Source organism: Cricetulus griseus, chromosome 3 (assembly GCF_003668045.3).
Source record: "Cricetulus griseus strain 17A/GY chromosome 3, alternate assembly CriGri-PICRH-1.0, whole genome shotgun sequence".
Lineage (NCBI taxonomy): Eukaryota > Metazoa > Chordata > Mammalia > Rodentia > Cricetidae > Cricetulus > Cricetulus griseus.
Window position 1 is genome coordinate 73,392,080 of NC_048596.1, and position 15,063 is coordinate 73,407,142.

Consider the following 15,063-nt stretch of genomic DNA (forward strand, 5'->3'; position numbering starts at 1 on the left):
AAGTTAGGCCTGTGCTTTAGTCTGGTTTGATCAACACCCCTTCTTGCTTACACCAAGTTTTAGTTGGGTTTCTGACACTGGGCACTAAAACCACCCATGAGGAGCTGAAGAGACAACTCAGCAGTTAGGAGCACTGACCACTCTTCCAGAGGACCCGGATTCAATTCCCAACACCCTTGTAAATGGTAGCTCAAAACTCTAGTTTCAGGGGATCTGATACCTGCTTCTGACCTTCATGGGCACATATGTAGTGCAAATACATACATGCAGGCAAAACACTCATACATATAAAATAAAATTAATAAATAAGAAAAATTTTAGCCCATGAATGTACAGCATTTCATTTTCTCACATAAAAATTCTTTAATGTTTCTACAATGCTCTTAGCTGCTTCCTAAATCTATCTGGCCTCATCTTCCCCTTTGTGCCCATCACCCCCAGTCTCCAGTGTCCTTTGCCTATGCCACATTATGATCTTTCTGAACACTTACCTCTCCTTCTCTTGGGCACCTCTGGGTCACCTCTATGGGTGGATTTGCCTTACCCCCTCAGATCTCTGGCACACATTACTAGGGCCTGGCCCATGATTTGACAGCAGTGCCATTGAAGAGGGTTGTCACCATGGCCTCTCTGGCAGCAGGCTGTGAGCTCCTCCAGGACAGGGTCCCACTCATGGACCAGAACAGAATGAGTGCCCAGAGGTGGCATAGCCATAGTGGGCCTCCGCCAACTTTGCTCAGGTGCATGTGGAGAAGCCAGCACACTGTGTTTGTTTCTGGTAAGTACTCTGCCCTCACCTCCAAATCCCAGGATGGCCGGGGGTGGGGATGCACCCGTCCTATGCACCCCACAGGTCTCCTCTGGCTCTGGAGGAGCCCTGCTAAGAGGAGACGCTCTACATAGCAGAAAGCAGTTCCAGGAGACAGTGGGGCTAGAACCCACTGAGGCTTTACCAGGAAGCTCCACAATCAGGCTCACAGGTCACCTTCTTCCCCCAGACCCTGCTGCCTCTCAACTGCAGCCAACTGTCAAGTATTTCAAAAGAGGGCATCACACTTCTCGCCCTGCATAGGCAGTGTCTGGTCTTGGGAATTACAATAGATACTTTACCCTCTAGTTTTATAGCACTCCAATTTGAACTGGATACACACGGGAGAGAAGGCTAATTAAGATGCCCTGTCATTGTAACATCAAGGGACAGGCCTGGTCCAAGGCTAGGCCTTCTGAACTTCTCCCTGGAGTGTATGCTGGACAGTGCTGGAGAGCAGTAGCGTGGTTAGGGCTGATGCCCAGCAGGGCCTGGAACAGGTTCACTAAAAACTGGCTTCTCTTCTTCCCCAAGCAGTTTTAAATACAGACTCCTATGAATTCCCTTCTTGCTTAAGTAACACATACTCACTTTACTGTTGCTAAATAGATTTTCCAGCCTTCCCTTTAAAACATCCATGCCTCCATCAGTCTTACCATCTTTCGGTCCCTCAGTGTTCCTTCTTCCTCCAAAAGAGAGAAATTCAGAGAGACATTGATAGGAGAGATAAGGTCTTGAATGCAGACCTGAGGGTGAGAATACAGCAGCTTGATGGATGTAATCAAAACCACGACTGTCCAACTGAGAGCACTCCTCAGCTGTACTTCACCAGTGATAACACCCTAGTTGCTATGTGCTAAGACCTTATCATCTCCCACTGTATACCATAAGTGCACTAAACACATTTGTTATGTATCAGGCGTTTATAATGTGCTTCCCAGTACAAGCTTTCAATCCTCATTGCCAGACATCACTAATCAGTCCCAATTAATTAATTAATTGAGGGAGGGGGTTGGGTGTGGTGGCTCACACCTTTTATCTCAGCACTCAGGAGGCAGAGGCAGGTGGATCTCTGTGAGTTCAAGGCCAGCCTGGTCTACAGAACAAGTTCCAGGACAACCAGGACTACACAGAGAAACCCTGTCTTGAAAAACAAAAGCAAAACAAACAAACAAAGACGTCAATGTCACTTGTCACACTGTATGGTGACAGAGCTAAGCCTGTACCCTCATTGCTTCTCACTGCGGTCAGCCCTTCCCAGAACACCAGCATCAGCTCCCTTACCGGAAAGTGAAAGGAGAAGTCCATGCAGGATTTATCTGGGGTGACAGATGTGTTCCCACTGAGCTCGTGACTCCCTCCTGAGAACAGACCTCGGCTCCTGGACCGATGGCCATCCAGCTGCAGGGTGTAGCTCAGGTTGACATGCAGGTGACCTGGGCACGGAGGAAGGCAAGAATTGAATGATAGGGATCCTCCCAATGTTGGGAGCTCTTCTAGGAGCAGGAGGGTGGTGCTGACCTTGAAACTGAGATGTGAGGGGCTGGATCTGGAAGCACACCTTGAGTGTGACTCCTTCCTTCTGCTCCTGGCTGGCTGAGAAGGAGCACTCCACCTCCTGCACTGGGATTTCGTCTGGGGAGAAGGACATCTCAGTGACAACATCCACCACTGGCCTCGAGCTGCAGAGCAGAAAACCAAAAGTCTCTCCCTGGAGCACACCCCACTGGGACTGTGACGCACATTTGGGAGCACCGTCCAGCAGAGGACAGAGGACTCTCTTGCCGTGTCACTGTCAGAAGTCCCTAGTTCACTAGCCTTGTGATCCACTTTTCCATAAAGAAAGGATCTTTGAAAAAAGAGAAACCTGGCAGTGAGATGATGGCTTAGTAGGGGTAAAGGTGCTAACCGTCTAGACTAATGACCAGAGTTTGGTCCCCAGGACCCACATGGTAGAAACAGAACAGACTCCTACAAACTGTACTTTCACCTCCACATTTGTGCCATGACACACACATGTGTGAATGTGAGCACACATTCCCACATGTACACACACATATAATACACAAATAAATAAACAAACATAATTTCTTTTTTTTTTGAGTCAAGGATTCACTATATATCCTTGACTGGCCTGGAAACCGCTCTGTGGACCAGGCCCAACAAAGATCCGCCTGCCTCTGCCTCCTGAGTGCTGGGATTAAAGGTATGCGCCACCAACGCCCGGCATGAACATAACTTTTAAAGGCATAATATGCGATATCTACCCCCTGTGCCATGTCACTAACAAAGCAGGAAATGTCACCACCACCTCAAAAATGGAGAAATTTCGGTTCCAAGAACCCAAGGCAGCAGATTTTAACATCATACAATGGTTTTAGGACCAGAGAGACTTGGGTTCAAATCTCTTCTCTGTGTTTGAGTAGCGACTGCTGAGCCTGGGGTAAGACATGGAAACCATAAAGGAGGGCTGGCCTCCGAGGGTTGCAGTACAGTGTCCCCAGGCTCCAGGAAGGAAGCCCATCTTACCTCAGCACAATCACCCGGCCCTCAGCTCCTACAACTACATCTGCCAGCCTGTCCCCTCCAAGGTCCTTCACCCCATGGATGGAGCGTCCAAACCACTGGATTCCTGGGGACACCTGGGTTCCTTGTATTCTCTGGGAAGGAGCAAGAGAGAAATGGATGCTAAGCTGGGAGAGGCCAGGTGCAGGAAATGAAGTCAAGGCTCAGACTGGGCCATGAGCTTGGAGGCTTCAAGGCGCATGCGTGGGCGGGCAGGGTACCTTACCTGGCTTGGATGGGGGCTGAGTCCTCCAGGCTGCCCATTGAAGATATATACAGCCCCCTGCTCCTCCAGAGGAGCTCCCACGGCCACATCTGTCAGCCCATCCCCATTGATATCTGTCAGGGCAGTGATGGCAGCTCCAAACCGCCCAAGTGGGTAGCCAGGGTCACCCTGCAGCTCTGACACCATGTTGAACACCTTCAAGGAAGAAGAAGGATTGTACCCTAACCCCTTAACCTCAGCAAACTTTCCCAGAATGTGGCTTTGTGGTCCATACATTGAAGAGCACAAAAGAAAGTTGTGGCCAAGTCCCCCAAAGCATTACAATGCCACTGTCAGGCTGACAGCCCAGTTTGCTTCTGTTTACATGAACTTGTGGCTCTGGGAAATGAGGGAGCATCCCTAGTCTTGTGCTCACATCTGTAACAGAAGGCTCGGAGGTGCTTAGGTGGCAGTCAAACAATGAAACGAGGCCATGTGTATAATATGCTTAGAACCGGCCCTTGTACAATAGACCCCAAAGACTATCATATCAGCTGCTGTTAGTTGTTTAAAGGGTTTGGTTGTCATAGCGAAGGAGTAGCCCCTCAGGATAACCCAGACCAGACAACAGCTTCCTGCCTCACCCCTGGACTGCCTCAGTGGGAGTCCTGGTTCTCACCTGTCTTCCTTGGTAAATGAACACTCGGCCTCCTCTCTGCTCCCCATAGAACAGGGGTGCTCCAATCAGCAACAGCTCTGTCTCACCGTCGTGGTCCAAGTCAATGCTACATAGCTCCCCACCAAAATAAGATCCAATCTGTGGGAGCAGGAAGGCATCCAAGAAGAGTCAGCAGGGCCAGCATGCACCCCCTCAGCTGCACCATGTCCACCTTCCTCTATCTTAAATGCAGGATCAGGTCTAGGTTGTACGCTTGAGCTTATGTGAAGTAAGAGGAGTTGAGCCCCGGGAGGGTCCGTGTCTTAAGGTGGAGAGTGGAGAAACAACGATTTACCTCAGAAGCTGTCTCTAAGCTGCAAACATGATTCATCCCACACAGTACAGTGTTTGCCGGGCATAGGACTCATCACTCACGCTGCACGGGCAGATGCCCTTCCCGTCACTCTCACCTGCGTCCCTTCTATTTTCTGGATCTGACTCCAGTTTCCTCCGGCTTTGGGTGCTTGGAAGAGCAGTACTTGTCCCACATGCTGGTATCGTGGGGCTCCCACTGCCAGGAGTAACGAGGATCTGTGGGAGGGCATCCAGGCCACAGTGTAACCTAGTGAGACAGAGGCGAGAGGCTTGGAGTTACAAGCACAAAGTCTGCTGGGAGGAGGAGAGCCCAGGACATTGGGCTCATAACCAAGATACATGGAAATAGCCAGAAGACCTTTTCCCTAAGAGAGGCGGCCATATGCACTGCATAGCCTTACCACCCGTGAACTTCTCAGTTGTGGACAACCTGACCCAGTGAATAGCCAGCCATATGCTGATGGACACAGAATACCTGCTGTTCACCATCTGTTTTATTTCATGCATATGAGTATTTTACCTGTAGATACATAGGTGTCCCATGTGTATACTTAGCAACCATGGAGACCAGAAGAGGGTGTCCGATCTCTTGAAACTGGTATTACGGATGGTTGTGGGCCACCAAGAGGGTGTTGGGAATCAAACCCCAATCCTCTGTAAGAGTAGCCAGTGCTCTAAGTCACTGAAGCCGTTTCTCCCACCCTTTCCACAAGGTTTAACCAAGGAGGGAAAACCCAACCTGATGTAGGCAGTACCATCTCATGCCGAGGCCCAGGACTGAAGGAAAAATAATAATCTATTTTTCAGAGATGAATTGTGACCAACCACCTCAAACTCCTGCCGCCATGCTTTTCCCACCAGTGTACAGTGTCCCTTCCTAAACCGTGAGCCAAAAATAATCCCTTCCTTCTGTATGTTGCCTTGTCATGGATTTTTGTCATAGCAACAAGATAAGTAACTCACAAACTATTCTCAGAAGAAGGCAAAGAGCTGGGCATGGTGGTGCACACCTTTAATTCCAGCACTTGAGAGGCAGAGGCAGGTGGATCTCTGAGTTCGAGGCCAGCCTGGTCTACAAAGCAAGTTCTAGGACAGCCAGAGCCTCACAGAGAAACCCTGGCAAAGTTGACGTGCTGGAGCACACTTGTATTCAACACTCTAGGAGGAATCTGCAAGTTCCACATCAGCCCCGTCCACGCACAACAACAAAAAAAAAAAAAAAAAAAAAAAGGAAGGGAAGGACACGTGAGAAGCAGCCATTCTTAAGCGTGTTACTTCAAAACCCTTTTTAGGCTGGAGAGCTGGCTCAGCAGTTAAGAACACTGGCTGCTTTTTTTCAGAGGACCCAGGTTTGAGACCCAGTACCTATGGTGGTTCACAGCACAAGGGTATATGATGCCCTCTTCTGGCCTTCAAGAGCACTGCATGCATGCGGTACACAGACATACATGTAGACAAAACCATACACATACGATAAAAATACAGATGCCTCAAAATGTCTCAAAACAAAAAATAAATTTTCACCAAGATGGCACCAAAAGTGAAAAAAGAAACCCCCACCCCTCTCAAAGCTGAAACCACAAGCAATGCTGAATGACATCCACAGGCATCCCAAGGTGATCACATGCCACCCACTTTCTGGTGTCCCAAACTGCTGTGGCTCTGGAGGCAGAAGAGCACCCCAGGAGAAGAACTGTCACCCAGTTCCCCTGAGCACTGTGAAGAAGACCGCAGGCACCTGTGCACTGTGGGCAAGGTCAGATCAAGCAGGCTGTGAAGCCCTCTAAACCACAGCTGGGGCCAAAATCAAACCTTGATCAGGCTTGGCAGGAAAAAGAAGGCACATGCCCCCCAGCTGCTGCTCTGGGTGTTGCCACAATAAGTAAACATAAGTAATTATGGAGCTGGGCACTTTAACCCCAGCACTTGGGAGGCAAAGGCAGGTGGATCTTTGATCTTGAGGCCAGCCTGGTCTACACAATGAGTTCCAGTGGGAAACTTTGTCACCGTCTCCCTCCCCTCAAAACAAACAAACAAACAAACAAAAAGCAGAAGTAAATACAGTTCAAGAGTCTATCCAACAGGTTGCAGAGATGGCTCAGTAGTTAGGCACACTGATTGCTCTTCCAGATGGACCCAGGTTCAATTCTCAGCATCTACATGGCACTCACAACTATCTAACTCCAGGGGACCCCACACCCATGGCAAAACAGCAATGCACATAAACTAAAAATAATTAATTTTTAAAAAGAAGTCTGTCTGATTCTTTTTAGAATAACTGAAAACAAGAAAAGCACAGAAGAGGGCAAGGAGGCTGAATCTCATTCCTGATCAGTGAATCATGAAGCACAAGCCTGAAGGACACCCTGGGAATCAGAGGCAGGGCTTAACTCCCAGGCCTAGGACTTCTTTGCTGTATAACCTGGCGAAAATCACTCCAAGCCTCTTAATCTGTTTATAATCTTTAAAAAACAAACAAACAAATAACAACAACAGCAAAGGAACAGCATGGAAGTGGTTCTGAGAACCAGATAAGACCACAGATAAGACCAGAGACGTAAGAGCTTTAGCATCCCACTAGTGAGAGCTGACATCAGAAGAGCAGCAAGAGAGAGAGAAGGCTCACTGTACAGAGTCTGCTTGAGAGCATCAAGGTGAGGCCTGCAGGGGCAGCCTGGGGAGAACTCCTCAGGTGAACTAGCAGCCTGGAGCTGTGCAGGGTGAGACCTCAGCAGGGCTTCAGAGTGTGAGAGAGAGCACACAGTGCACATGCACCCTGGGAGGTCAGAAGGTATCAGAGTCCCTGGAGCTGGAGTTACAGGTGGTGTGAGCCTCCCAGTGCAGATGCTGGGGACTGAACTATAGTCCTCAGCATGAGCAACAAGCACTGTTAATCTTCTAATTCACTCCCTAATTTCCCCCAAACCCCACATTCTTTTTCAGACAGAATCTCTCTGTTTGGGCCACGATGGCTTCTGAACTCACAGTCTTCTTGCTTCGGCCTCCCAAAGTGCTGAAATCACAGGCCTGTGACATCATCATGCCTAGCTGAAAAGAACTCTTGAAATTAAATAAAACTGGGCTGGTGAGTTGGCTTAGCAGTTAAAGGCAATTGCCATCAAAGCTCACAATCTGAGTTCCATCGCTGGGACACACATGGTAGAAAGAAGAACCAGTTCTTGCAAGTTGTCCTCTGACCTCCACACGTGCCCTGTGGCACTCACATACCATCTATCCTAGAATCTGTAACAGTTTGTCTCACAAAAATATTCACGCCTGTAATCTAGCACTTGGGAAGCTAAAATAACAGGCTTGAACTAGATCAGACCCTGCCTCAAACCTTCCTCTCCCTCAAAAAGGAAATAAAGACAGAAAGAAGAAAGGAAGGAATGAAGGAGAGAGAGAGAGAGAGAGAGAAAGTTAGTTTCCACTGTTATTTTGAAAGCTAGTCTGAGCTACTCTCTGGCCTTCCCAACCAGCAGAAAAGCAAGGTGCTCACCCAGATAGCCGGCTCTCATATCTGAGGTTAGTGGTTCATTCCCAACAAATGTGGCATCCTGCAAGTCTTCATTCAGGTCCAGAAAGCCCCCGGCCCAGTCCTTCGCTCCAACTGCTCCCACAACTGCATGGCCCTGCTCAGGGAAGGAAGGAAAAGGCTGAGTGTCATTCTGAGTCAACTGAACCGACAGCACCCTTATCTCATCATCTCATCGCTGTGCACCTTGCTAAGGTCTGCGCTGATCCCACTGGAGGAGAGTTCCATGTCAAAGGACGTCAGGTCTCGTAAGTTTGTGCCTGAGGGACAGAGTAGACCAAAGCAACAATGAGAAGGACACATCTGTAGGAACAGCGAACAAGAGGCACAACACTGCTGGGCGGTGGTGGCGCACGCCTTTAATCCCAACACTCGGGAGGCAGAGGCAGGTGGATCTCTGTGAGTTCGAGGCCAGCCTGGTCTCCAGGGCGAGTGCCAGGATAGGCTCCAAAGCTACACAGAGAAACCCTGTCTCGAAAAACCAAAAAAAAAAAAGATGGGTACAGACCCTCCTGCCCCAGTTCCCTGAGTGCTGAGATGACAGACACATACTACCATGCCTGGCCAAATCCCTTTATTTTTGGAACTTTTTTGTTCTCCAACCTCCACCCCCAGGTTTTACCTTTGCAGTCTTAGACTATGTTGGTCATTTTTGGTCGCAGTGTCACTGCTGACATCATCCAAATCCTCTTATTCTAGGTCAGGAATGAGTGCCTGTGGGCTCCTCCCCCAGTTCCTGCCAGGTTGCCCATCTTATGTCACGTGGGGCCCACAATCCATGAGGGTGGGTGAGCTGTCTCTCCAGCCCCTCCTCCCCACCAGCTGCCAGGGTCTGGCACTCACCCTCAATTGTGTAAATCCTCCTCTGCAGGTCATCAAATAGGCCCTTGAGCTTCTCAAATGTGTCTAGAATCTTGACAAATTCCTTTGTGGGTTTGGAGGCAAAGATGTGAAGACTCTCCTGCGCGTTTTTGGACGTAAAATGCTTTCCAACCTGTGAGGAAGGAGATGGCGAGCTGGGGCACCCCGAAATCAGTCAGACGAACTTGGCACAGTGAGGAGGGAGCCTGGAGCTCAGGTGAAGAGAGGGGACCACATGGGCCTGGGAACCATACCCCGATGATGTAGCGGGTAATGTCTTGGGCTGCATCGATGTTTCCATTGTCACTAGCATCGCCGTCTGTGATGATGACTAGCACTTTGTTAGCATCTGGCCTGGCACCAGACTCTTCTTTGAACACGTTTGTCCTGTGTCCAAGGAAGGGGAATGTTCGATTCCTCTCAAAGCAGAGCCCAAGTGCCACCACCCCCACCTGCCTCCACCTCCACTGCTCACTGAATCATTGGCCAGCCAACCAAGCAAAAGCCTTTCTCTAATCTACCAAGCAGGTTTTCTAAGCCTTCAAGTGTTCTCCTGGCACATACCCCAACCTTTAGACCCCTTCTCCCTCTGGATTGGCGGGCTTCACTCTGTTCTGGGTAACCTAGAGGTACATCCCAGAGTTCATGTGCAACCATGGGGGAGTTTGAGGAGGGGTGACTCTGGGTTTTGCCTGCCCTCCATTCTGATCACATGACAACCACAGTTTAGACAGCTATAGGTGTTTGTATATATGAAATTCCAGAAGGGAAAAGGACTCTGTAGCCAGAGAAATTTGGAGTCACTTTTTCTAAGCAAGCAATCCATCAGTCACTTCTTCCTTCCCCACCACGTCTGGCTCTGCTGCAGCAGAAAAAATCGTCTTCTTTCTTTTTTTTAATTTATCTGTATTTGGGACAGGGTCTCACTACTATGTAGCCCTGGCTGGTCTAGAACTCATTATGTAGACTAGACTGGCCTCAAACTCCCAGAAATCCACCTGCCTCCACTCCAGAGTGCCGGAATGTGCCACAACACTCAACCTAAGAACAATCTCTTTAAGAATATAAATCGGATTTTGGTACCATCATATGTATATGTATGCCTTTGATCCCAGGACTTGGGAGGTCAAGGCAGGAGGACTGTGAGTTAGGAACCAGCCTGGGCTACAAGCAGGAGACTCTATCTCCAAAAACAAAGACAAATGAACATACATCAGACCATTGCTTCTCTGCTCAAAACTTCTGATGACTTATTCTGGGGACCAGATCTCACTACACATTGACTCCTCACTCGTCTGAACCGCCACCACCACACCTCTGACTACACCTGCTGCCATGTCCCGTCTTCTTTATTCTCTCCAGTCACAGAGACAGCCTGGTTCCCTTTTCTTCCTTCAAACTTTTCAGGTTTAGTTTAATTATGTGTATTCACATGTGTCTGTGTGTGGGCATGCACACCTGAGTGCAGGTGCCTACAGAGGCCAGAAGAGGGCGCTAGAGTCACAAGCTGCCCAGTGTGGGTGCTGGGAACTAAATTTGGGTCCTCTCCAAAACATGTTCTGAACCACTGAGCTGTCTCTCCAACACTCTTTTTGAGACAGGGTTGCACTATGTAAGATCTAGCTAACTAAAGTCCCTATGTAATCCAGGCTGGCCTGGAACTCCCTATGTAGTTCAGACTGTTTTGGAGCTTGCAGCAATCCTCCCTCTGCCTCCTGAGTGCTGACATTCGAGGCATGTGCCACCACATTTGGTTTGTATTGAATATTCCAAATTTGCTGAAGTTGGCTCTTGAGTGTCCTCCCCAAGGCTTGGTCTCCTGAGTGGCACTATTGGCAGCTGGAGGAACTTTTAGGAAGTGGAACTCAGTGAGGTCTTGAGGGCATTGAAGGGGATAGCAGGACTCCTTCCTCTTTCCCTCCTTGATGTCTGAGCCATTAGCTTAGCAGTTTCTTTCTGCCGCGCTCTCCTGCCATGATGTGCTGCCATGGCTCAAAGAAATAAACCTGGTCATTGACCACAGACTGAAGCTTCCAAAACTGAGCCAAGGGTGGGAACTTAGTGGTAGCATGATTGTCTACACTATGAGGCCCTGGGTTCCAATCCCTAAAGCACACATAGAAGCTGCCAAAACTGTGGATGCAAGAAGCCTTTCTCTTTATCTGTTTGTGACAGTGATGGAACTCTGGCTTCCTGTGGGCCCGTGTGGCTCAGGCTCACATCCAGGAAGTCTTATCAACAGGACCCCTCTCTAGCTGGGTGTAGTGGTACATGCCTGTAATCCCAGCACTTGAGAGAGTGAGGCAGGAAGATCAGGAGTTTAAAGCCAGCCTTGTCTGCACAGTGAGTTTGAGGCCAGCATGGGGCTATCTGAAAGAAAGTCCGTCTCAAATAGCTGTTCTCTGCCAAGGTTCCCTCTCTGACCTTCCTATGCAGCTTCGCTTTACGTTTCTGTATAGTGCATACATCTGCTGCATTATAAAACTTGCTTATTTTTCTTGTTTATTACGTTTCTTGATCCTACTGAAATGTTAAGCTCCCAGAGGGCAGAAGATTCATTCACTAGTGATATGGATGCCTAGTGCCTAGAGCTTGACAAACAGCCCTCTGCTTGCAACAGACAGCCTGTCCTCAGCCTACTAGTTAAGAACAACTTTTTTTTTTTTAATCCTGAAAGGATATAAAGTCAAACAGTGACGAATATGTGGCAGATGCCATCTACAGACAAAACACTACAGGATTTATTCTCTGGTCTTGTGCAGAAAAAGCTGGCAAAGTTCTGACTCAGTCACAGGGTGCTGCCCAGGACAGTCAGAAGTCAAAGTATTTATGGCACACATTTCCATAACCACCTTTTTTCCCTCTCATACTCGGCACCTTTTAGAATGTCTTGTCCACCCTGTAGGGACCTCTTCCCCTAACAAAACCTCTTCCAAAGATGGACAAGGTGGACATGCCTGTCATCCCAGCAAATGGCAGGCTGAGGCAGGAGGATTACCATGAGTTTGAGGCAAACCTGGGCTGCATAGTAAATACCAAGCCAGTGAAGACTACATAGCAAGACTCTGTCTCAAACAAATAAACAAGTAAACACCCCTTCCCATAGTGAGGAGACTCCAGCGTCTGTGTTCGTGTCATTTGACCACACTTAAGTAGATTTAGGCCACAGCTGAGTGAACCTTGAACACCCAAATCAGGCTCACTAAGGACATTTTCTCTCCTGGACACTGGAATTGAGGTTTGCACATCTGAATTGAGGGCCTGAGACTGCTAACTTCCAAGCCAATGTGGCCTGGCCTTGTCCCCACTGCAGCCTCTATGGAGGAAAAGAAATGGCCACGCAGATCAACTCAGCCCCAGGAGAGACAGATCACCCGGAGCGTCTTTAAAGGCACAGTGCCTGCTGTTCGGTCTACATTCAACTTACACTCATACGGCACAGAAGAGAAAATGAGGGGGAAAGTGAAATGGTAGGGACCTTTCCTTCTCTTCACAGTCTGAGCTTATGTCCAGGAGGGTCATGGGAGGAAATGGGGATGCAAATTCTCTGGTCCCCAAACTAGTCTGAGCTCCCACCCCTGCTGGCCACACTAATGTTTCAAGGTAAGGTTTTGCTTCTGCTTTAGTCTTTAAAAACATTTATTTATGTGCATATCTGTGTGGATGATGTGTGGATGCTTCATGTCTGAGGATGTGGACACGCCACTGCACACATGTGGTCAGGTGACAACCTTGGTGTGGGTCCTCAGCTCCCATCTTTTTTGAGGTAGACCTTTCTCATTTGCTGCTGCCCCATGTCGTCAGGCTAGCTGGCCCTGCAGCCTCTGGGAGGTTCTGTCTCTTGCCATCTCGCCACTGCAGTGCTGGCATTACGGGGACGTACAATTACCTCAGATCTACACATGGAGTCTCGGCATCTGAACTCATGTCACCAAATGCATAGCTACCACTTTTTCCCAGCCCATTTTACTCTTTGTTTGCTTGGTTGGTTTGGTTTTTTGAGACAAGGACTCTCTATGGAGCCCTGGTTGTCCTGGAACTCCCTGTATAGACCAGGCTGATTTCAAACTCACAGAGATCCTCCTGCCTCTGTCTCCTGGGTGCTGGGATTAAAGGCATGTAACACCATACCTGGCTGCTGTTTAGTTTTTGGAGATGGAGGTCTCACTATGTTCTCTGAACTCATACTGAACTCCTGGGATCAAGTGATCTTTGCTTGGGTCCCCTGAGCAGCTAGGATTACAAGGAGGCACCCTTATGCTTGGCCCAAGGTAGGCTTGTGGGAGTTGTTCTAAAGATTTTCATGTGTGTATACACACATGCTTGAGCACTTGTACGGAGGCCATAAAAGACCTAGTGTGCCTTCCTCTATCATTCTCTGTATATTTTTTGGCAGCAGGATCTCTTCTTGAACCCAGGGTTCATGTGTTCTTAGCTAGACTGGAAACCAGCAAGCCCCAGCTGATCCTTCTGTCTCTGTCTCCATCTAAACTAGGGTTACAAGAACGCTTGTTATGTGGGTATTGGGATACACACTCTAGTCCTTATTATTGCAAGACAAATCCTTTAACAGCTGGGTCATGTTTCCAGTCCCCGATTTAAAAAAAATGTATTTATTTGTTTATTTGGACACAGTCTTACTATGTAGCCTAGGCTAGCCTCAAACTCATAAAACCTGGAATCCTCCTGCAGAAGCCTCCCGGGGCTGCAATTAAGGCATGGGTTAACCACATGCTTCTCTTCACTTGAATTGATAGAATAAACCGTCACACTCTGCACCTGCCCATTGGCTTCCTGCACTACACTGCTGGAAGTTCTGGGTCACATAGAACTGATGAGGAGACATGGACACGTCTTCCTCCGAAGGGAACTTACACTACATAGTTGATGGCACCAAAGGTATTGGTCAGTAAGCACATGTGTTTTACATTACGTAGCAGGGCATCAGGGTCCTTCTGTTTAACATAATCCAAGAAAGTGAATTCTGTTTTGTACGATGTAGAAAACTGAACAGCAGCAAACTGGGAAAGAAAGGAAGAAACGGTATGGAGTCACTGGAACTCAGGGTTGCCATTGCTGGACAAACATTGCCACTCAGCTCACTGCCTGTTATGCAGACCCTGAGAAACCCAAGTCCACATCCCTGCCCCAAATCATTCTGAAAAATTAAGATACATATAAACAGATGTAAAAACAAAATTAATGAAACCTCTGCTTTCTTACCTAGCCATGAGCACTGGGCTCCTGGTCTCTGGGCCCACCTAACTCACCAGGACGGACAGCGCCAGTAACCATGTCTGTGAAGCCCCTAAACTAGACAGTTAGCTCTGCCAGACACAGCTGGGTCAGTCAGAATCTCTTTAGAACCAGGACTTGCAGGAGGACTCAGTTGAGAGGAAGTTTAAAGTGCTCTTTTAGAACTTAATCATGCAAATTTAGGAGTTTGCTACAGGCCAGGAAATCTAAAGAGAGACTGAAGCCTGTCTACAGAGTAAGTGGAGAGGAAACATAGAGACGTGCACAAAAAACTGCCACAGAGAACTGGGCATCTTTTGACCACTGGTTCTTTATGTTGCCGGTGGTATAGGCACAACCGTGCCTGTGCATTCTGGACACACACCTCACAATACATTTCCCACTAATGGCGTAAGCCAGTTCAGACAGGCATCTTGGAATATTACTTTATTTTGTTTTTTGAGTCAGGGTTTCTCTGTGTAGCTTTGTAGACCAGACTGGCCTGGAACTCACAGACATCTACCTGCCTCTGCCTCCCAAATGCTGGGATTAAAGGCCTGTGCCACCACCGCTGGCAGGTGGGCATCTTGGCATCCTGTTGTGTGGGTGTACCTGGTAGGAAGTGTTGCTCAGCTTCCTCATCACATCCTTCATGAAGTCCAAGATTTTTTCAAAGTCATTTTTCTCCAAGCTCATGGAGCCATCGAACAGAAATACTAGGTCGACATTGCCCTTCATACATTCTGCAAAGACCACATGAAAACAGGCCTGACTGACAAAGTTTTGGTCTACGGGCTGGCTCCTGTGGAAGCCAGCTCCTC

At 48.4% G+C, this 15,063-nt stretch overlaps 1 protein-coding gene across 1 annotated transcript in view; it reads right to left on the reverse strand.

Annotated features, from left to right (window-relative positions):
- Itgal (integrin subunit alpha L) overlaps positions 1–15,063 on the reverse strand; it is a 35,636-nt gene that overhangs the window by 16,269 nt on the left and 4,304 nt on the right. Inside the window, exons 6-18 of the mRNA XM_027404566.2 lie at positions 14,855–14,985; positions 13,883–14,028; positions 9,262–9,394; positions 8,990–9,140; positions 8,333–8,406; positions 8,111–8,243; positions 4,707–4,858; positions 4,258–4,395; positions 3,600–3,794; positions 3,338–3,468; positions 2,330–2,490; positions 2,093–2,244; positions 1,465–1,554 (exon numbers count right to left, since the gene is read on the reverse strand). Of these exons, the coding sequence (XP_027260367.1) occupies positions 1,465–1,554; positions 2,093–2,244; positions 2,330–2,490; positions 3,338–3,468; positions 3,600–3,794; positions 4,258–4,395; positions 4,707–4,858; positions 8,111–8,243; positions 8,333–8,406; positions 8,990–9,140; positions 9,262–9,394; positions 13,883–14,028; positions 14,855–14,985 (1,787 nt within the window). The remainder of the gene's footprint in view (positions 1–1,464; positions 1,555–2,092; positions 2,245–2,329; positions 2,491–3,337; positions 3,469–3,599; positions 3,795–4,257; positions 4,396–4,706; positions 4,859–8,110; positions 8,244–8,332; positions 8,407–8,989; positions 9,141–9,261; positions 9,395–13,882; positions 14,029–14,854; positions 14,986–15,063) is intronic.